General features: G+C 47.7%; 2 protein-coding genes across 3 annotated transcripts in view; one reads left to right on the plus strand and one right to left on the minus strand.

Annotated features, from left to right (window-relative positions):
- Window positions 1–22,178, minus strand: part of MED12L (mediator complex subunit 12 like) — a 93,815-nt gene that overhangs the window by 2,111 nt on the left and 69,526 nt on the right. The window contains exons 21-39 of the mRNA XM_027891911.1: window positions 19,626–19,850; window positions 18,208–18,349; window positions 17,524–17,644; window positions 16,841–16,942; window positions 15,354–15,467; window positions 13,763–13,962; window positions 13,035–13,223; window positions 12,080–12,154; window positions 11,766–11,956; window positions 11,280–11,441; window positions 10,260–10,371; window positions 9,004–9,093; window positions 8,687–8,796; window positions 8,063–8,198; window positions 7,423–7,584; window positions 6,703–7,068; window positions 5,703–5,853; window positions 4,410–4,618; window positions 201–357 (exon numbers count right to left, since the gene is read on the minus strand). Coding sequence (XP_027747712.1) covers window positions 201–357; window positions 4,410–4,618; window positions 5,703–5,853; window positions 6,703–7,068; window positions 7,423–7,584; window positions 8,063–8,198; window positions 8,687–8,796; window positions 9,004–9,093; window positions 10,260–10,371; window positions 11,280–11,441; window positions 11,766–11,956; window positions 12,080–12,154; window positions 13,035–13,223; window positions 13,763–13,962; window positions 15,354–15,467; window positions 16,841–16,942; window positions 17,524–17,644; window positions 18,208–18,349; window positions 19,626–19,850 — 3,014 coding nt within the window. The remainder of the gene's footprint in view (window positions 1–200; window positions 358–4,409; window positions 4,619–5,702; window positions 5,854–6,702; window positions 7,069–7,422; window positions 7,585–8,062; window positions 8,199–8,686; window positions 8,797–9,003; window positions 9,094–10,259; window positions 10,372–11,279; window positions 11,442–11,765; window positions 11,957–12,079; window positions 12,155–13,034; window positions 13,224–13,762; window positions 13,963–15,353; window positions 15,468–16,840; window positions 16,943–17,523; window positions 17,645–18,207; window positions 18,350–19,625; window positions 19,851–22,178) is intronic.
- P2RY12 (purinergic receptor P2Y12) overlaps window positions 20,967–22,178 on the plus strand; it is a 7,554-nt gene continuing 6,342 nt past the window's right edge. For both annotated transcript variants that reach the window (XM_027891881.1, XM_027891882.1), the window contains exon 1: window positions 20,967–21,086. The gene's annotated coding sequence lies outside the window, so the exon portion shown is untranslated. The remainder of the gene's footprint in view (window positions 21,087–22,178) is intronic.

Raw genomic sequence — 22,178 nt, forward strand, 5'->3', positions numbered from 1 at the left:
GAGCTCCCTTCTGGAAGTCCCCAAAGTAAACAACGAATGACTGCACTGAGGGAAAGGCAGGTGGGGTTTGTAGCACCAGGCTCTGGAGTTTTAGACTCGAAGACCTGTGCGAGCGAGCGTGTTAACACTCTCACTGACACAGTGATGCTCACACCCCCTGCTCTGTCACATCCCCAGCCTCAGCACGGCCGAGCCCTCACCTGGAAGATCCGCTGGTGCTGCACCTGGTGCTGCCTCTGCGTGCCCGGCTCCGGGGCCAGCTGCCCCGCGCCCAGCGCCGGCCGGGGGGCCACGGCCGAGGAACCATCCAGTCCCCCTCCAACCAGGGAACCGGGCTGCAAGGGCTGATGGCTCAGTCTGGGGGGGGAAAAATGACAGATTAAACTTCATTTACAGACAGAGCACAACGGTCTGGGAGAACTCAACTCTAGCTGCAACATCAGACTTCCACAGATTTAAAAGATGTTACACGATACGCTGCACAATAAAGCCGTGCCATACCACTGCCCAGTAACTGATCCAGGCTGTGACACCTTCCCCTCAGCAGGAACAGACCCAAGCACTCAGCTCTTGCTTGTCTAGGAATAGCAGTGAGTTTCTACACCTCAAGGCATATTTATTGCTAATTAGATGTGGTGTTAACCCCATTTTGGTTAATCAGCAACTTGAGCAATCTGGTCTAGTGGAAGGCATCCCTGCCACTGCAGGGATCGGAACTGGATGGTCTTTAAGGTCCCTTCCAAACCAAACCGTTCTGATTCTATGATTCTATTATTACCAGGCTCTCCCCACCCTGTTCCCAGGGCTCCCACTCACCGTGGGGCGCCGGCAGGAGTGGGGCCGTAGGTGGGTGGCTGCTGCTGGAGGTACCCGGGGTGCTGGCCCTCCCGCAGCCGCTCCATCAGTGGGGGACAGCTGGGGGACAGCCCCACGCCGGGCTGCTGCTGCTGCTGCACCGGCACCACGCTGCCGTACAGGGCGTATCCGTGGGGCAGGCTCTGCGGGACAACCACACGAGTGAGAGCGACACGAGGGACTGCACCGGGCAGAGACAACAGCACAACTGCAACACAGAGGGGGCCTCGCCAAGGAGCCACAGCCCAGAGATCTCACGTGTCCCCCACGCTTGTGGGACCCCCTTCTATCTGCAGGTCCGTTCAGGCAGCTGATGTGTGGCCACACATGGTCGCATGCTGTCACACATGGTCACATGTGGTAAATGCTGTCACACGTTGGAACACACTGTCACACGCAGCCACATGGAATGAACCTGCACTGTGCTGCCTTCCCAAGAGGCGATGAGCAGGAGCGGGGCTCTGCTCCAAAACACCATCTCTATTTTCCTCATATCCCCCCAAAATCCCAAGTACCAGAATGACCATGACATAATAGAGTAACTGCTATCATTGTCTCACCAGAAACTGGTCAGATTTCCAGCTTAACACTGAAGTACGCTTGCTATTCCCAGCAACAACATCAGGAAAAACTGGGCAGTGGCCCTGTCAAAAACATTCATGAGCTACCAGATGTGGGGGCCACGAGCACCCCAGGAGGAGGCCTCGCCGGTACCCCCAGCCACAGGTACACCCCAGGCACAGGGCAGCAGGCTGGGGAAGGGAGCCCTGTTTCTCACATTTCCACGCAGGTGCACAGTACCTGTGCTTGCTGCAGCCCCGGGTACTGGGGGAGTTGGGACAGGGGTGGAGCCTGCGGAGCGAAAACAGCAGCTTGGTCCATTGGCTGCCCCTGCAAGACACAGCACCATCAGGTATGACCCCCTCGAACGAGTCTGGCTCTGGACACAAACCCCACCCAGCTGTGCCCTGAAGAATCAGGGAGCAACAACCATTTCCTCCAGGACAGCCCCGCTGCTCAGCGCCCAACTGCTGTGCTGTGCTCACTCCCAGGAGGTGGAAGCACTGACCTTTGGTGTCTGACACTGCTGTGACACTGCAGCAGGGAGGAGCAGCCATCCACTGCAGGGGGCTTGCAGAGACCCTTTAAATGGGGCTTTGCAAAGGAGTGGAGAAGACATCCTGGCCATCTTGAGGCCAGGACATTAAACCACACAGGAAGCTCCGAGTGAGTAACAATCTCTGGTATAACTGCAGAGGTGGTGACTTTTTCATCACACCTGGTTCCCAGTTTTCCCCCAGTGAAACAGGCAAAATGCTGATGAGTAAATTTGATGGTGGCATACAAAACACCAGTATGGCAAATGGGTAACACAAGCAGCTCCAGCTCCAACCGGTGCAGCTGGGAACGTGCTCCCTGTTGTGATCAGCAGCCAGCCTTGCTTGTCCATCCAAATCACTTCACTATTTGTGCCCAGTTAAGGGGAAATCATTTAAAGATTGTGATTATAACTGCAGCAGTGTTTTTGGAAGCACTAGAAAAGGGAAAAAAATTAAATGTTAGACTTCATTTCAGGAGTGAGATTGTTAAAAGCTGGAGAATGAGAATGTGCCAAGGATACAACCAGTTCGTGTGTTCCTTGTGACTGGGATGCTGCACAGCTGCACCTGGTCATTTTTTAAACCATTCTACCCACAAAAAGTTCAGGGACAGACAGGAGCTGGAAGCAGTGCTGCTCCTTCCCTGCAGCTGCCCCGCTGTGCACAAAACCAAATACGAATCCAAGTCCTCCAACAAAGCCTTTGCCATTCTAACCAGGATATCCTTAGGGAGTTGGATAATTTAAGGTGAAAAGTGACTTTGGTAACACACTGCAAGCGGCAACATCACAATTCCAGCTACCCCATGGAAAAGGATTGGAGAGCCCTCCTTGTGTACTTGCTGCATATCCAGGCATTCCTAATTAGCTGCAGAGAGGGTGGTGGATCCCCTGTTCTGACACACCCCCAGAAACACCAGGAATGATTCAACACATGTAAAGGATGGATAAGAGGCTCAGTGGCAAAGCCTCCTTAAACACACATTTTGTTCTGCCTTGCCAGTGAGGGTTTTTAGCAGCATGGCACTTTCCCTGGGACAGGGCCAAAGTCCTGCAGACCAACTCTGACACAGTGTCTCTAATTAATATCTGGAAAGCTTTCCAGCACAGATATTAGGGATGAAACTTCATGGCATCGTTGTTTTTCCCCAGAAAAAAACCTGAATTCTATGGAAGGTAATGATTTAACAGGTAAGTGTTACTGGTGTGGCTGTTACTGGTTTCATAAGTAACAAGATCTGATCATTCCCATAACAGCCCATCCTGCCAGTGCAGAACACCCGTCCATGCTCAGACAGACATGGCCTTGGGCACGTCCTGCAGCTGCTCTCATCTTCCACAGCAAGAAACACATCAGAAGAGGGAAAAACTGACCAGTGAAACTCGGAAATATTTCTAAGAAAAAGGTATTCTCTGTGCACAGGTGTATGGGCAGCCTCCCCCATGCAGCCCCTGCACTCCTGGATGAACAGCCCCAAAGCACAGTGGCATTCCCAGTGGAAGCAGAGTGCAGCCTGAGTGGGGGAAGGAATGCATGTTCAGGTGAAAGAGGAATAAAGAGAAGGTCCCAGTGTCTGAGTGGTTACCATTATGTTGTCAAAGCCATCCTGAAGGGATACAGCAGAGCCACAGACATCCTGTGGGAAAAGGACAGGCAAGAATGTAGCAACAAGACCAGGAATTCACCCTGGCTAGGCTTCAGGAACAAAGATTCGAGAACACCAGGAATACACACAGTTCATCTCAGGTGTTAGTGGAGCAGTGCAGCACCTTGACAGAGCTCACCTGGATGGGCTCAGAGAATGCTGCCTTTGGAACACCAGTGAGGTCCTTTTAGGTGGTTTTGATGCCAGTGAACCTCAATGCTTTTATGATATTTATGAACAGGAATTCTAAATGTGGAGAGGACCCCTCACCCTCCTCAGGAGACCACTCATTCAATATTGTCCAAGACCTCACACTACAGCTATTTGTTTCCAGGAGCACAGGTCTAAAGAGCAGAGTCCTTCTAGATGGATTCCACAGAACTGTCCCCACCACTGCCAGGGATTTCAAGCTGGCAATAACTTTTACAATGAAACTATTGTCACTCAGTTGCCATTTAAGCACTACAGAGGCCTTTGCACAGATCATAGCAGGGAATCAGAGAGGGATGAGAAGAATAATGAGAAGCTGTAACAAAACAGAGACAGGAGCAGATTGACAAGGATACTTGTTGAAATGATGAACTATTTTGTGCAAAGAGGGCACAGCACAGAGTTTGGAGGCAAGCCAGCATAAGGGCAATGTCCTCTATACTGCAGTGGGGTTCAAAGGCAGTTGGCCCTGCTTGACTAACATTTGGGGAATTGTTGTAACTATCAGCTGGCTCCCCCCTGTAAGACAGGCAGGGCACAGAGCCCCAACACGGGGCAAACCCAGCATGCTGCTCCTCAAACTGAGGGGCTGGACAAACCTGCTGGAGAGCCCGTGCCTGCACCTGCTGCCGCAGGAGCCGCTGCTGCTGCTGCTCTTGCTGCAGGAGCTTCACGTGGAGCTGGGCTGGGATCCCATGGACCGAGGGCAGCTGCGGCACGGAGCCCGAGCGCCGCTGCAGCATGGTGGACAGGGCTTGCTTCGTGTTCACTGCGACAAAGGAGCCTGCTGAGTCCACCCTGGAACCACCTAAAACCACGCAGAACACAGATGTATCCTCTGCCTTCCCTAAGAGCACTGCTGGTACAGAGTGCTGGCAATCCATCAGATCTACACAGCGATGACAAACCCACCTCTGCAAAGGCAGAGTTTGGATTAAACCACATTTCTGGCCTGGAAATTTAAATGGGAAAAGTAACTTTGAAGACTGTCACTTATAAATGAGAATGAAAAGTACAAAGCCTGTAGGCTGCTGTATGTTCTATGCTACATAAAACATCTCACTATTACTGCTGAAGAAAAGCTGCATGTCAGATCCAAAGCATGATATGAACAGCTTAATATGTCAAGCCAATTTTATAATGAGATAGCAATTTATATAGCACTCTCTGCTATATGATAAAAGTCGTGTATCTTTCCGTCAGATTTACAAAGGTGATCTTACACATTTGTTCTCAAAAGCAGCATTTCCTTAAACTTTTTAGCCACTCTCTGGTATATTCTGAAGACTTTTACACAGTTAAAATACAGAGTAGTTGTATTTGGAGCTTCAGAAAAAAATATTTAGCCTTTATAACTGGAAAAAAAATTGTTAACTTCTCCTGCATAATTTTGGAGAAGCCTCGATAGTTTCTCAAATCATAACAAACTGCTGCCCTCTGGAGCCAGCAAATCCTTATAAAACTGTAACTCACTAACTGGAAGAAACAAGACAATGCTACACAAAACTAAGCACATATCAGAAATGCCGAAAAAAATGTGAGCCCACACCTCTCAGATGGGAAATTAGCCACCACAGCTCTTGGTATGAATCAAAAGAGAAATAACCCAGAGGGCCTTTGTTCTTTTAATCGTCCCTCTCCCAGTGTCACCCCACCAGCTCTCTTCCACTGCCACCACAGGGACTCCTTGTGGCTCATTTACCCAGAAAGTTCAACACCTTCACAGAGACAGAGCTACAACCGAGGGCAGCGAAGCCCCCAGAGAACCCTCTGATGAGGAAGGAATCGACCAAACGGCACCGGCGACACAGCCCGTGCCAGAGAGAGGGTCACAGGTGGGCTTTGTCCCAGCAACCCAAGCGCGCAGGGCTGTGCCCTCGGAGCCAGCGTACCTGCAGGGAGGGGCTGGCTCTGCAGGAAGAGCCCGGGCTGTGCTGGGGGGGCCCCCAGGCCGTACCCCCACAGGGCCGGGGGGGTCAGGTGAGCCATCGGCAGCGGGGAGCAGGGGGGAGGCACTCTGTACAAGCTGGGCTGTGGATATTCCTAAAAACACACACAAAAGGGAGCGTCGCTGACATTCATACCTTACCAACTCATAAATAATGCCCATTTTCCTACTGAGTTATTAAAGCGCAGACACAGTTCCTTTGTCATTGACAGTGATGTAAAAACAAGATAAAGGCTGGTAATTCCCACTGACAGCTCCAGGCACATCCCAGCCATGGGTATCTGATCAGCAGGTACCTTCTGCAGGCTATGGTCAGGTAGAGCACAAGGAGAGCTCACTGTACCAGGATTTAAGTAACAGCAGGAACTTCACTGAAACATCAAAAAGGCCAGAAAATTATCTTGAAATTACAGTTACTCAAACCACAACACTTGGACAAACCAGGTGGATGCTGAGGAAATACCAGCACATCCACACCAGGGACGGCCACGCTGGCAGCACTGTGGAGAGGCTGCAACCACACAGAACTCTGCTGCTGGAAATGTACATCATCATCATCATTATTATCCTTATTATTGTTATTATTATTATTAATTATTATTATTATTATTTGGGTGGTGCCAGGCATGTTTTCAAACCCTTGCTCTAAGTGACTCTTCAGCTTAGGAACCCACTACTCAAACCCCAACAAAATAAAAAGGGAAGCATCTCAGAAACCAGACCAAACTTCACAGTAGAACGGTTTATCTGTGTGAAAGAGCGTTTTCCAAACTGGCTCCCATTTGAACAGGACCGACAAGTCTGATTTCTTCCTGGCCATCTCCATTCCCTCCCTTCACTGGGACTCTCTCCTCCAGGTGCAGAAGCATTTCCAAAGGCAGAACCACACAACACCAGGTGCTGTGGGGAGGTGTTTCAGGTTCTGTGCAGCACCAACCATTTACCTCAGCTCTGGAGCTCGACTTTGACTTCCTCTTCCTGCCCTTTGCCTTCTTCTCATCAGCCGTGCCATGTTTTCCCTGATCCAAGAGCTCTCCCAGCTTTCTCTCTGGTTCCTGAGACACAGGTGTGGTGGGCTCCTCCTCCTCCTCCTCCTCTGGAGGAAGGGGCAAGGGCTCGAGGTAGTAGCTGCGTGGTTTGGGTTTGGGGTGTGTGTGGTACAGCAGCAGATGCTGCTGCTCCTCGTATTTGATCACCTTCCTGTCCACACGAATGGTCCCAAACCACGCCCAGGAGAGAGGGGCAGGGTTTTTGTGACCTTCAAATAAATCCCAAGGGGACACCTTTTGTTTGGATGACACCTGAAGACCCTGTTTCAGAATCAAAGGGAAATCAAGATTTAAGAAAACTGAACAACAGATTTGCTTTTGTACATGACTGACTGAGTCAGAGAAAAATGCATTTGGTACCGAACAACCTTGCCATTTGCAACTCTCTTTAAAGGTGTTCTTTGACAAGCCCAGTGTTCCTCAGTGCTGGCAGCAGTGCCCACAGAAAGCCCACCTGTGTAAGGGACCACCCTGCTGGGGGACTGGGAGGGCGTCTCTCAGCTTTCACAATCCTGCCCAGGGACACCTGCACTGCACAGGCTGTACCTGTCGGCATGGAATTCCCACACTTCCAAACTCAGGGAGAGGGAGGCTGAGCCAAACGTTTGCTCTTGCCTGTTTCTTGTCGATGGAGTCAAAGCCCGCAATCTTGTTGCCCTTGGTGTCGATCAGGGACCCCGTGGGCTCGCAGGCCACGATGTCACACGTCAGCCTGGGCAGCGGCAGCAGCTGCCGGACCTTGTCGATGCTCTCAGACCTCTTGTCCCCCAGCTCCTTCTGGGGAACAAACACAAAGGGGGACAGGAAAGAACATGGCACTGCTTTCACTATGACAAATGTCCACTTTCTGGATGAATCATTTCCCTGTACTTTTACTAAATTTAAGCAAGTGGTTTTTCAGGGGCTTTTTTTTGGGTTTTCTCTTTGTTTAAAGAATGTAAGTTTTCTTCTCATCTCTTGTTTAAAAAACACAGTGTAGAAAATACATAACACAAAATTAGTGTCTCAGACATAAATAAAAGCAACTGAGTGTCTTGCAGGGTCCCCAATTTTAATTGAATATGATGAAAATCCTAATAGTATCTTCCCACTTCCACATTCCTGTATTTTCTCTTTTCTCCTTTTTATGACTAGGTATGTTTTAGTCTCTCTATTTCCAAACGGCCTTTCCAGACATCAGGAAGGACATGATTAAAAGATGAGGGCAGAAAGCAATTCAAAGGAAATGTTGGAGATGACAAGACGTGACCCTTACTTTTAATTTCTTCACTAAATTCATGTAAGCCCTTTTGTTCTCCTCAGGCCCTCCTTGGGTGGCATTCGACAGGTCCGAGGCGAGTGTCCCGTTGATGAGGACTCCCAGCATGTCCAGCACAGTCGTGAACAATTCACTGGGGGTAAAAGCAAGTGTTATCCCGAGGAAGTACAACTGCCAGGAGATCCAGGGGCAGATATCCATGGCAGAGGCCCCAAAGGAAGCTCTTGCCCAGGCTGGGTTTCTCAGGGCTTTCTGTACACACACACCTGAGGTCACAGTCCTGAGTCCCATCGCACACACGCAGGTGGACTGCCAGGATGTGCACAGAAATCTCATCTTGAACCCCAGCCCAGAGCCACAGACAGCACAAACTGCCAGCAGAGGCATTAGGAATTACAGGCTGAGACTCAGGGAAGCACTCAGGCACGGGACAGGTTAGGAAGGGTGTGAACAGCATCTCCAGTGCTTTCCCAAATGGAGGTACCCCTACCCCAGGCCAGCACAGAGGGCTAAATCCCACTCAAGCACTGACAGGATAAAGAACTGTAACAATAACCTACACACAACCTAAACTTAAAGCCCTAAGGACACAAATGAGCTGTTTGAACAGGGCAGACATACTTGTTGGTCTGCAGATCCACAGTCCCTGAGGTGATGATCTGCAGGAGCAGAAGGGCCCAGTCTGTGGTCCACTGGGTGCTCCTCTGCACTGTGTCAAACATGCCACCCACCTGCAAAAGAACACAGCAGGAAGCAGGGCTCTGCACGGCTCAAAGCAGCTCCCTTGGCTTCCCTTGGGGGAGGGATCACTTTGGAATAAACAGCTACCCAGTTCCCCAGGGAGCTCGATACTCTGGAGCTCCTTGCTCCTTCCCACCCCCTCTAGAATAGCTGCTGCATCTTTTCCTGACATCAGGACAACCACAAGTTTTTGTTACCAGGTTAAGGCGCAGTTGCAGGGCTTCGTGCATCATCTGCCTGGCTTTGACGTCGTCCTGGTACCGCTCTTCCCTCCAGTTACTGAGGATCTAAGAAAAAACACTGGATTAAGGTTGCTTTCCTCCTGTAGTGTTCTTCCTTTATGTATTTGTGACCATTATCTGTCAGGAATCATAAAAGACCTTTTTATCCTCTTGCCTGTTTAAGGCTTTGAGCAGATTAAACAAACTGGTGGGAGGAAAAAGTTAATTTGTAAAGAGCTCACGATCTGCTGTCAGTGGTGTGACTGCATCTTCCTGTTGCAGAAAAAAAAAATCAGCTTTGATAGGCATTTCTTAACAATAGTGTTTGAAACAGCCTATTTCACCACAGGTAAGTCAACAATCTCTTGTACTGCTTCTCAGTGGGGTCTCTGGATGAGAAAGAACCAGAAGCTCAGGGAATTTGGACCAGTTGCATTTCAGAGGAGAACCCACACAGTGAAAGGAAAGCCCAAGCAGCAGAAACCGAGGGGGGAAACCATCAAAGGAATTAATTCCCCTGGGATGTGGACCTGTGTTGTAGCCTGACCTGAGCCAAGGGACAATATGGGGAAAAAAAGTCATACAGGTAGCAATTCTGACTGTCCCAGAGGGTCACAGGAACTGAAGCCAGAGAAGGGAGACAGAACCCACTGCTCTGGGCACTGGGTATGTTCAGTTTAAAGGCAGAGTGAGGTTGCTGCTGGAGGCTGCAGTGTGAGCTGGCTGGGAGCAGAAGCTCTGGAGGAGGGTGAGCTGAGGCTGTGAGTAAGCAGAGAAACCCAAACTGCAGAGAAACCCAAACAGAGTTGCAGGCAATGGCCAGGCTGGGACCAGGAATGGGGCTTTTTAAAATCTGAAAGGCTCAATCTGTGTCAGCTGGAGAAGGTGACAGGTTTTCCCAAAGAGGACACCTTTGAACTTATAAAAACTTTAGTATCAAGCTAGGGACTGGGAAGATTGTTCCTCTCAGGACTAATATCTTTATTGTTTTTCCTGGAAAGAACTGAAATCAGTCTCCAGTTCATTGTATTTCTCTGTAATAAATTTAGAAAACAAAATGTATTCACGCTCAAAAAAGGAACAAACACCTTCTCGTTCTCCCCTCCTCGGACTGCTCCTTTTGGCACACCACTGCACTATAATTTTCCCAGTTTTACACCACCATATACACATAAAACTGCTGACACACACACACCTAACAAAGGGTGCTCATGATTCTGTGCTCGTTTTACCTGAGTAACTTGATTCTGCAGGGATGTGAGAAGCCCTTCCCGTTGCTCATCCTGTCCCTTGAGGCAAGTGAGTACCAGTGACAGGAAAGGCTGCTGGCTCAGCAGGGACATGCTTTAGGAGAGGCAAACACAGCCCTGCATTAGTGAAGTTATTTTGATACTTCCCGTGCTCGCTCCCTTCCTTGTTTTGTCTGTGCTTTTTCTCCTGAAGTGGCACTGCCACATCTGTGTCTGTTCCTATTTTAGTCAATTAAAGTCTTGCCAGAGGAATTAAAGACCATGTCCCAGGAAGGCAGAGCCCCAGCCAGCCCAGATACCCATGCTGTTACTGAGACCTGCTGGCTCAGGGTCTCTGAGTGACCAAGAACTGCCCCCACACCTGATGGCCTGACTCAGGAACAGAGCAGGCTATTTTAAGACTACTTTGATTAACCAGGGATATAATTTTAACAGAGATAAGGCAGTGAAAGTTCTTAATCCATGCTACTGGTCTGAAGTGAACCCCAAGGAAGTTTCCCCTAGAAGCTCTGATTAGAACAAGAGCTGCCTAAATTTGTCTAAAATTCCAAAGTGGGTTTAATTCAGTGGAACTTCTAGCATTACCCCAAGGAAGTGCAAAAACATTGCAAGCACCATGGAAGAATATTTTACTGAAGGAAAATCAATAACCATCAAGTCAAAATTCTCACACATTTTGGAAAGTTAGAGAAGAGCTTAAGCTCAGTCCCCAACAGGAAGCAATGGTGTGATCATAACGGCAAGCAAAGTGGCCCAATGCCACATATGGGAAGAGACAACAAGTGCTCTACCCATTCCTTTACATCCCTGACATCTCCCATCACTGAGCTGCGGCACAGCCCCTGGCTGATGGGTTACAGAGCTTCCACATTTCCTCTTTTGAAACCAGTGCTATTTCTTCAGCCTAACTGACACCTGGACCCTGTTTGGAGTTGATAAAGTGTTGAGTCCTCAGTACAAACACGGTTTAGCTCCGTCTGCAGGGGTTCCCCAAGCTCATACCTTTTTTGTTTCTGTCTATCTCTTTCCTTCTTAGAAGATGACCCCAAATGCTGCCCTTTCTCCAGCTCCTCTCCCGCAGCTTTCAAGACCCTACCTTGAACCGAGGTAGGCAGTTTGGCAATCAGGGGGGCCACCAGCCACACTCCTCGCCGCTCAGAGGAACTAGGAGCAGAGCAAACTTATTTCAGCCAAAATACCCAGGCAGTTCTGCAGCCACGATCAACTGCTACAAGACTGAACTGCTTCAGGTAAGCAGTGGCACAGCACATCTGCAGTAACCAGTGAGGACTGGGCAGTCACAGTTTCTGGGGTCCAGAAATTTCAAGAATAGCAACTACATTTATTGTCAAACCAAAGTAAATAGAAGGAACCTTCAGGCAACTGTTTCTGTACATTCCTGGCTCAAGTACAACACAGTCTAGGCACTCTACACACAATTAAGCATCATGTTGGCTAAAAGAATTAAAAAGGTGCTGCAAAAAATACCTTAGGAATGTCTTTTTACCATTCTGTCTTGTATTACTTGTGTCAGCATTTCCAACAGAGTTTGGACTGAAGAGGCCTATACCAGAGTTAGAAGAGTTATTGTTTAGCTCAGCGGATTGCTGAAACACCTCTATTGTCGCCTTTGCGATATTATCCAACAAGCTGTTCATTTCAGCCACAGCCCCAGAACCCTACAGTAAAACACAAGTACACTAGCACATTCATGGCATGTTTGCTCGGGGACTACGTTAAAATTTAACATTCTTTTTTGCATTAAATATTAATGTTAAGGAAGTTTGAAAGTCAATACTCACAGGCTCCTTCGTGCACTGTTTGATCATCAGCTGCAGCTCCAGCCACGACTGCCTCAGAGTCCACTGGTCTAAGTTCTAGGGGTGAATTAACATTACATATGCTAATTGTTAATAATATTAACATAAAGTCAACATTTTACAGGTCTGAAGGAATGAGTCTCATACTTGAACACATCATGTGCAGAAGCCTCATCTTACAGGCAGATCATCACAGTCCCTGATCTTTTCTAATAGACTATTAACAAGGCAAAACATCAGAGCATTAAAGAATCTGTACTTCCACACCTTTCAGCTAACACCATTCCTCGGTACTTTTAACCTCACAGCTTTTCTGAATAATCTCATTCTCTGCAAAATCTGAATTTAGTTCAATATGAGTACAGAAAACGTCATTTTCTCTTTCATTGGTAATTCCATTAATCCACAGCATTGCCACCCAAGTGGATATGTCTGAATTTAGCACGAGGCATGATTTTTTTTGGAGGACACTGACCCTTATTTGTCCTGCTCCAGATATTGCAGATTTGATTTTTCACAGGGCTCTTCACAGAAAATCCATTTTTCAGTTTAGGAACTGAACTGTCCCTAACACAGCTCAGTGTGAAGACGTGGTCAGCTTGGGACTGTCTGTGAGGGGGTTTGAGCCTTTCCAACGGAGCAGGAGTGACTGTCACCCCAGTGCTGTCCCAGAGCCCCACTGGGACACAGGAACCTCCTCCTGAGCAGCCCTGGGGAGGCTCCCCAGTGCCTGGGCATGAGGAGCAGCGATGATGGGTGTGCTGCTCCTCCATGACTTGGCATCAGAGGGAACGAGACACCCCGAGTCACACCCTAAACCCTCCCCACAGAGACTGCAGGTCCTGAGCACCCAGAACCTCTAAAGAACAATCTAATACCGATTGCACCAAGCAGTGTCCCTCGGTGGTGCTGCTGTCACCTGCCCCCAGTGCCTCACCTGAAGGATGCGCTTGATATGCTGCTGCTGAGGGTTGGCACCCTCGGGGCACTCCTTAATGCCATGAGGATAACAGATAAGCTGCAGGAGTTTCTGTGCTTGTTTGTTTGAGAGAACAGGATCCAAAATAAGATCTTTGTCAGTGCACAGCCTCTCAGGTTCCTTCAAACAGTGCTCTCCGACCCACTCCTGCAAGGAGTCAAACGACAGGTTCAGCAGAAAGTTTCAAAGCAATACTAACTTGTGGTAAGCTGAACAGAAAAGTGATTGTTTCACATGCAAAACTTGCAGTGAACTGTGGCTCATGCCACATGTGAGATTAGCAGTGTCTTCTGCCACTCAGAACCACCTGTCTAAGACTGTTAACAGGGTTTCCAAAATTAATTTACTTGAAAGCAACTTTGCAATAACCCAAATGCTACTGCAAAAGCCCTTTAAGCAGAGGGCTGATAGAGTGGTCCTTCTGACTTCTGAAAGTACTTGAGATTTAGGCAGGAAAACCTCCTCAGTTCTGAGAGTGCAGGGGGATGTTAGCAACTAACTAAAGCAGTTTTTAGCCCAAATAACTTACTGCTCCATGAATAAATTGTCCTCATCAGGAAACTCAAACAGAGCACAACTGCTGGCATAGTCCAACACTAATTCTGCACCCAAGTATATGTCACACTTTTCAAATAAATAAAGCCCTTTCTGTAAATGAGGCTGGAGGAGCAGTTCTGGGGGTTTACCTGCTGGCAGATGGTTCTGAGCACGTATCTCGCGTACTCGCTCAAACTGGCAGTTTCCACGGACACAGTTTTTCTGCAGGGTTTCAAAGCATGAGAGGAAGCCCAGATTTCCTCCTTGTTGGGCTCATCTAGGAAGCCTCTCACATGGAACTCTTCACTCTTCAAGGAGCTGGCACTGCTGCTGCCAATGTCTGCGTCACCTGTCCAGCAGAAGCACAGGGTGAACTCCCCCCTCAGCCCCCACACCCCGAGGCACAGAGGCCTTTGGGGCACCAGGAGGTGGGAGCTGAGCAGCAGTGAGGCCATCACATCCAAAAGGGCAGCACTGGCTGACTCTGAAGATCACCAAAGTACTGTCCTCTGGCTTCATGTTGCAAAGCATCTTTTTAATGGGTATTTTTGGAAGTAGGAGAAGGTTTATGCAAATCAAACACAACTGAAGCTCGAAGGGAAAAGGTGAGTGAAAGGAACTGCTTTTGCAAGTAAGGAGGAGTTGAGTTATTGGCTCTTCTCAGATGCCCCTTTTCCAAGTCCTATCTCTTACTTTGATTTATTAGCATTCTGTAGATCAAACAAAAAACTGATGTTTTTCCTCAACAAAGCAAGTACAATTTTTAAATTACTAATGCAGGGTACCAACAAGAGACCTCTCCAGATAGAATAATTTGGGTCTATAGGAGAAGTGCTGCAGTAAAGGCACAAACAAACTATGTACCCAAACCTTCCCTTGTACTCCCCTGCACCAAACCAAAGCATGTCCCTGAAGAGATGAAACCACAGGTGTTCACAACACACACCATTAATGAAGGAAAATCCCAAATCTCAGCACTCTGAACAGCAAGAGTACATAGACAATGGCCATAAACATTTTTCAATCTCACTCTCCAATCCAGCAGTCTATCCCAGCTTGCTCTGTTTGCAAACATCCTTCCCCAGCACAGTCAGGTTATTAGGGGTCCCAGGGGTTTTGAAAGCTCTGAGACACTGGCCAGCAGACTGTCACAATGGCACTCTGGCTGCAGATACACCCTGGGGCGTGGCCACAGCTGGAACATCTTGGTTGTTTAACTGGACATTTACTGAGCTCCAAAAATACACCTCCCCAGAGGTCACAAGAACTTTAGCTGAACTTGAGCCAAACCAAAGCCCTGAGGCAGATACTTGTCCAGAAAACAGCACTCACCATTCACAGAGAGCTGCTCAGGGTGATGCTTTTACAGCTTCCCCAATGGCAGACACCCGGGATTTTGGGAAAACACAGAAAAAGATGAGAAAGCTGATCTGAGATCCTTTCCCCCCTCCATATGTGAGAGGGACTTGCCTGAGTCTGAATGTACTGGCATCTCAGTGGCAAAGGTTGGGGTCAACATCTGCTCAAAGCCTCTCTGCTGGGCTGACTCACCAGGGAAAATCTTTAACCTGGAGCCTGCACTCTCCACATGCTGCAGCAGCAGGGACAGCAGCCACATCCTTCCCTTGTCCTCAGGGTTTTCCTTCCCCAGGAGCATTCCCAGGAAAGTGAACTAGCACAAGCTGTTTTCCACCCAAACGCTGGCACAAACACATCACTCAGGACTCTGCACACTCTTACCAAGCATCAAAATTGCTTTCAAAACTGCAAACACAGCTCCCACTTCGATGCTGTTGTGAGCAGCGGCCAAGAGGTGACGATCACAGGAAGAACGAATCCCAGGAAATAATTTCCCTACGGAGAGAAGAGGAGATTCTGTAGAACATGGGTGTTATTTACCAACTAATTCTTCCTTTGTGTGAAATCTCCCTCAGCTAGAATAGCTCCAGAAGTACAAGAACTGAATGAAGAACTGAAATCTTCTGAAATTGCAGCCCAACAGGTAAGTCATTAAGCCAGCTGGGATATGTGGTTATGATGGATTAATATCAGAATAAGCTATGGCATTGATAGAAAAAGGAGCCTGTTGGTTCACTGTGTCCATGTGAACAGTGAATTTAACCACAATGAGACACTGAAGCCTATTTTGGTTTTGACTTCACAGATTTAGGAAATTGCTTCCCTCACCTCATCTGTAAGACAAATGAGGCAGAATTAAGTGCTGTCAATGCCTGTTGCACAGTTACACCTAATTCTGCAGCTCAGCAGCCTGAAGAAGCCAGCAAGTGTTTTGTGTAACTTGAAGGAGGAGAGCACAGACTGCAAGGCAGGGAAAGAGAGGGGAAGGATGAATCCATCACCTCTCCGAGGCAGTTAACTGAACCAGACGTAAGGAAGGTCTGGAACGTGGCCTCTCTGTATTTGATATGTATTACTTCCTATAGTTCAGTCATGATTCTTCCTTTCCCTTCAAATCTACTTCTATTTCTACAGAAGCCACATCTGTCTGTTCTCAGTCAGTATTCCTCACAGCTCTTGCCTGTTTTTCTCAAATATGCAAAAAAGCTCATTAATTCATGGTCAGAAAAGAAATTACTGTTACTTTCAGATGGAAGAATTTGACACCACTTAAGAGCAGACTTTTCTTTCAATTTCTTTTTCCCATGGATATAATCTTGTTATCAAATTTGATGAAATATTAGAAGTCACACATACATAACACAGGTTATCACCAGGCTTATATGCATTTAATTGTTTGGTTCTTTTTCCTTCCTCTTCTGCTCTGTAGCAAACATCAGACCTGTAAACAGTCACATTTAAAAGAAAAGAGAAGTACCTTAACATATCCTGAGAACTACTTTTCTCATGCACCTTCTGTTGGACAAGAGGCCTTATTTTATACCCCATTTGAAATTACATTTACTCTCCATTTCCATGCTAAGCTCCCAAACAGCACAGTGTGAATCCCTGTTAGAGCCTCTGTCACTGCCATTCCTCATCAGTGCCAGGTGTTGATAATGAGTAAGTTTCAGCAAACTCCTATAGTTTTACCTGCATCCAAACCATTTCCCAAATCATTGAGAATTGTTGGGATCAACTCCTCGCTAGTGAAATGTGCAGCTTTGAACTTGCACTGTGGATATTTTCACCCATGAAATCTGCAGCCACCAAAAACCAATTCTGGGCTCACTCTCTGCACTGGAAGGACCAAGCATCAGAGCACTCACCTGTTTCCTGGGCAGAGAGGCACACCTGGGGTGTCCTGAAGAGGTGCAGGAGCAGCCGGCAGGTCATCCTGGCCCCAGGCTCAGCATCCGGATCCCCACAGGCTGAGGAAGGGGGGACAGGGACATGAGGATCTGCCCAGGACCTCCCCAGTACCAGACCTGGGAATGCTCTTCCTCAGAGCCCCATTTTAGAGGGAAATACAATGATTTCATCAACAGGAGTAAGCATTTATGGCCTTGAATCATTTCAAATCAGTAAAGAATGGCAGGAATTTTGGTAAGCAAGAGACATAATTAATGGCAGAGAAGAATATATGGTTGTAATGGCTTTTGACAGTTAAAGCAGCAAGAGGAAACACAAATCCAAGCAGAAAGTGAAAAGAAATGTCCGAAGTGGCCAGCAAAGAGGGCCCCAGGTACAGCACAGGTGTGGCAGGACCTGGAGCATGCAGTGTGGAGCAGCAGGGAGCTGTGAGAGCAGGTAAAGCTGCACACACTGGGAACAGGGGGGGCAGTGCCCTGCCAGCAGCTCTGACCTCACCCTCCAGTCTCTGCCCTACCCTGGGATCTGCAGGACACGGCACTGACACTGCAGGCACAGCACGCTGCTTGTCCCGTCCGTGGAGACTGCCTAGGAAGCCTCAAGGTTTCCACTTTAAACTTTTCCCGTGGTGTTTTCTCACCAGCTGCCAGGAGGGAGGGCAGTGCGACGTGCTGGACAACATCCTCCAGGGAGAAGCACTGCCGGGCGATCAGGATGGCGATGAACGTGGCCAGGGAGTCATGGAACGACAGGTCACTCACCTGAGAGGAGAAACAGTGCAAGGCCTCACACAAGAGTGCACACCCCCCTGCCACGGGCACTGAGCGATTCATTCACACAACAACATGGAAACACATAAGCACTTCGAATGCAGTTCCCAAAGATCATGGCAAATATGGCTTTTCACTGAATTTTAAAGAACACCATTTCAAATAGCAAAGTGTCAAAATTCTGAAATAAAAAACATTAGTCTTACAAAAATTAGAGAAAATTTTAGCACTCAATAAAACTAGGCAACATCAAGACTCCTTCCTCGGCTTCAGGAGAGGAATGTCCCTATGGACACAGCTTTAACATGCTCCCATAGAGAATGGAAAAAGATTACAAAGACAAAACTATAAACACTGCTCAAATTTACGTTAACCCTGAAGATGCAGGAAGGAATAAAAATCAGTCAGAAATTTCATGAAAAGCCTTGAAAAGTCAAACGGACACAAGGCTGAATCTGTGCTCTGCACTTCGTGTTGGACAGAAGCCTTAGCACCCCTCTAAGGAAAGCTGGGGTAAATAGGTGTCACAGGTACTCAGGTGATGCTGAACTCACATCCACGCTGCAGAGCAGATCGTTGAAGCCCCAGACGTGGTTTGAGGAGCAGCACAGAGCCTTCATGACGCCCAGCCACTCGGAGCTGAGCACGGGGCAGCACGCTGTCAGCTCGGCACACAGGTTCCCCATGTCATTGATCCTGGCAGGGACACAAACACTCACACAGACACCACACATTGTGCACCCAGCAAATATTTTGGGCAAAGCAGAGCGGTTCTTGGCAGAAGAACTGCTGTTTCCTTACTTAAGGTGGGGATTTATGTCCTGATGGGATTAGGCTACTGCACATACACCCTAGGGTGGACAGCCAGGAAGAACCCTCTGCTGCAGCAGTGCCAGGGACAGGAGTGTGTGGGGCACCTCTGCCCAGCCCCAGGTCACTGTGACAGGTCCAGCAGGAGCCCTCCCCCCGGCCAGGACAGCACCACCAGCAGGAGGGAAACAGGTCACAAAATCAACTGGCACTGATGAATTTTACTTCACAGATCCCTCACTGTGTAACATGGGATTTGGGGCATGATTCAGGGTTATGTAACAGCTTAAGAAACAGAGCAGAGTTGACTCATCCCGGTGCAAGTTATTTTCTCTCTGTTCCACAGTGAAACTTGTTTGGCCGCATTTAGATGTTCCCTTTTGTGCTCTTACAAAACTGCTTCCTCTCAGCTGCTCTGCCCTGCCAAGGATGGCCCCCACTCCAGAGAACCACAGACTGCTCTGGGTTGGAAGGGACCTTAAAAATCGAGTTCCACTCCCCTGCCGTGGGCAGAGACACCTTTTACTATCCCAGGTTGCTCCAAGCCCCATCCAACCTGGCCTGGAACACTGCAAGGGATTGGGCAGCCACAGCTCCTCTGGGCAGCCTGTGCCAGGGCCTGCCCACCCTCCCAGGGAACAAGTTCTTTCTCACATCCAAAATAAACCTACTCTCTGACAGTTTGAAGCCATTCTCCCAATAAAACTCTTAATACTTAAAAAACAGATCTTTCAAAAACCTATGTCCTGCCTATGAAGACAAAATCCATAATTTATGAATAAATGAAACACTTAATAAATGAAACATCAGTTGTACCAGAAGGAGGCAATGACCTAGTGTAGAACCTTCCCTTGTTTGCAGACTTCCAGTGAGCAGAGATTGTGCTGAGCTGTTCATTCTGGAACAGCTCAACTGCTGATACAAAACTCTCCTGGACTGTCTGACAGCAAGTGCACGCTGCTCTTTCCTCCTTCTGCTAAACTATGCAGATTGATTTAACCGAGTAACTCGGAGGAAGTTACTCAACACATTTTCAGCAACAGGAATGAAAATGAAAACAATTGCAAAAAAAAAAAAAAAAATGACACCAAACAAAAAGGTGAAAGGAAACCTCCTCCCCACTCTGTGAACTGGCTGTGGTCCCACCCCAGACGGGCCTCACCTGCCCGGGTCCTGGTGCCCCATGCAGACGTTCATCAGCGCGTTGCAGACGAAGCTGTAGCGGTTGGCCGCGTTGTCGCTCAGGATCTTGCCCAGCATCGAGTAGTTAATGCTGTGAGCAGAGGGATTCTCCAGGAAATCCAGCATGAACTCCGGGTCCCACAGCAAGTTGGAGTTTGAGGGCTGGATGTTGCTGTAGATCGTCTGCTTCACCTTGGAACAGGCACTACTGAGGACCAAAAGCAGAGAGAGCTGCCAAAGGCATCTCGCAGGAACGTGCTGGACACACCACGGGGGACGAGAAAACCCTGGCTGGATTACCACTCCAGACATTCTCACGCTCGTTTTGGATAAAGAGCATCCTCCAGATAACAAGGTTGAGAGATAAATTTCATTTAGGTTTCCCTGCAAATAAAGTCTTGAGTTTCCAAATCGCTTCTTGGACATTGTGAGCAGCTGGGTAAGGCCCAACATCCTCCTCCCCAGCAGCATCGTCCTGGGGCTCAGATGTCCCTGCAGGGAGTATAACCACACTTCCCAACATTGCTCTCCCAGTCCCATGTCATGACCCAGGGAGGTGCAGTGGGGCAGGGGAAATTCATCAAGGCAAAATGAGAACATTTACCCCAGTTAAAAACTACATTTGATAATATTGTGACATAGGAGACAGCATTTGGAAACCAGTAAATAGAGAAAAGATACTGAGAGGTCATATTTTGACATTAATAATTAGACAAAAGGGCAAGAACTGTCCCAGGCCATGAACCCCTCTATGTGAAGCAGTTTTCTTCAGGAAAAAAAACGTGTCAGTGAGGAATGCAAATTTTACACCCACAATGTTCTAAGGAGTGTTTGTTTCCAGGATGGGGTTTTATACCACTTGGACAAACTTCACCAATTAGCCCAACTTGGAAGATTTTCTCATTACTGAAATGAATCTATCAATTTAAATTAACTTAAAATATGTGAAAATTTTGGAGTTTCTTTAGGACTCCACCGGCCCCAGGACGAAAAGAGAGAGGAAACACTGGGTGCCAGCCAGCCAGCACAGCAGCACAGACAGAAATCCAGTGAGTGGAACACAAACAGCTCTCCCCAAAACCAGCAGGCACTGGGTGGGCACAGGGCTGTCCCTGACACCCCGACATCCACCGACAGCCACCCCATGGTCACAGAAAGGGACCCGAACCCGAACTGCACTGAGCACCGCAGCAAAGCAGCCTCTGAGACAGCACTTGCACCACAAGCAGTGCTGGGGGAGTGGTCAGGAGATACGATAAAAAAAAAAACCAAAGAAAACCCAAACCACCACAGTGAAAGAATGGGGTTTTTTTAAAAAAAACGGAAGTTTAGGGAAGATTAGTAACTGTTCCAGGCACATGAAACAAAACACGCTGCTCCCTCAGGGACACCCACTCAGGAGACACTGCAGAGCAGACCAGAGCACAGCAATGCACAGGGGGTGAGTCTCTAACTGTGAACCTTCACAAATTCTATTTTATCATTGCTTCAAATTGACTGAGCCAACTGAGCTTACAGCAGGCAAAAAAGGAGCTTGAAATGTTACTGTGAACATCCAACTGGGTTTGGGTGTTTCAAATGTAGCAAGGAAACCAATAATCAAATTAATATAATGCTATTACCTTACACACAGCTGTTCAAAGACGTATACATAAATTCTATTAACAGTTTTCAGGAATTTCTAAATCCATTTGTCAAAAAAAAAAGGTGCTTCAAAACAAGTGCTGTGTTTCACATACTTAATATATGATTCAATACCTTGTATATCTACATATTGCTAGATGCTATTTTGATTTGCTATTGTAAGTTGGCATTAATAGAAGTGATAATTTTCATTGTGTTACTAAAACTTTAGGTTTTTAAGCAGGAAAATGAACATAGAGCTAAGATATTTCTGTAGTTCTTCTAGATTTCTTCTTTCTCGTTATGTTTCTCATATTAAATGCTACTGTTCCCATGTATCTGTAAAGCTATTAAAATATTAAGATTATTACTGAGAACACCTTTCCTGCTTCCTATGAAATGAAACCACAAATCTGAACTATGCAAAGCCAAACCACACACACAAACCAGGAGCAGAAACAGCAGCTGAGGTGGTTTGTGAGCCTCACAAGATGTGGATTTACATCTGAAACGTTTCCACTCCCCCTTTACAAAGTAAAAGCAAAAAATACAGTGTATGGAAACCTAATGTTTTTTAAATTTAAAAATCAAGGAACTGAACATTCAAGCGTGAAACTTCACAAACTCAAACATGTTTGTGCCTTTCCTTGGGACTTTTACTGCACATCCCTGGCTCCACAAGCTGCGCTGGCACGGACAGGGGACCTGAATTAGTGAAGCAAAAGCTGCAAAGGCAGTGGAGATTTCCAGAGAATGGAAAGTGGATGGAAACCACAGAAGCCCACATCAGTCTGTGGGCAGGGGTGAGATGAATCCCTTCACCACCCACCTGAACAGGTCTCCAAACTTGCTCCTCAGGTGGCTGCAGGACACGTACAGGTCGTACAGGTAAGCTAAAATGCACCGTTCT

The sequence above is a fragment of the Empidonax traillii genome, unplaced genomic scaffold (assembly GCF_003031625.1).
Source record: "Empidonax traillii isolate 1590-97213 ecotype Southwest subspecies unplaced genomic scaffold, ASM303162v1 scaffold334:size599637, whole genome shotgun sequence".
NCBI lineage: Eukaryota > Metazoa > Chordata > Aves > Passeriformes > Tyrannidae > Empidonax > Empidonax traillii.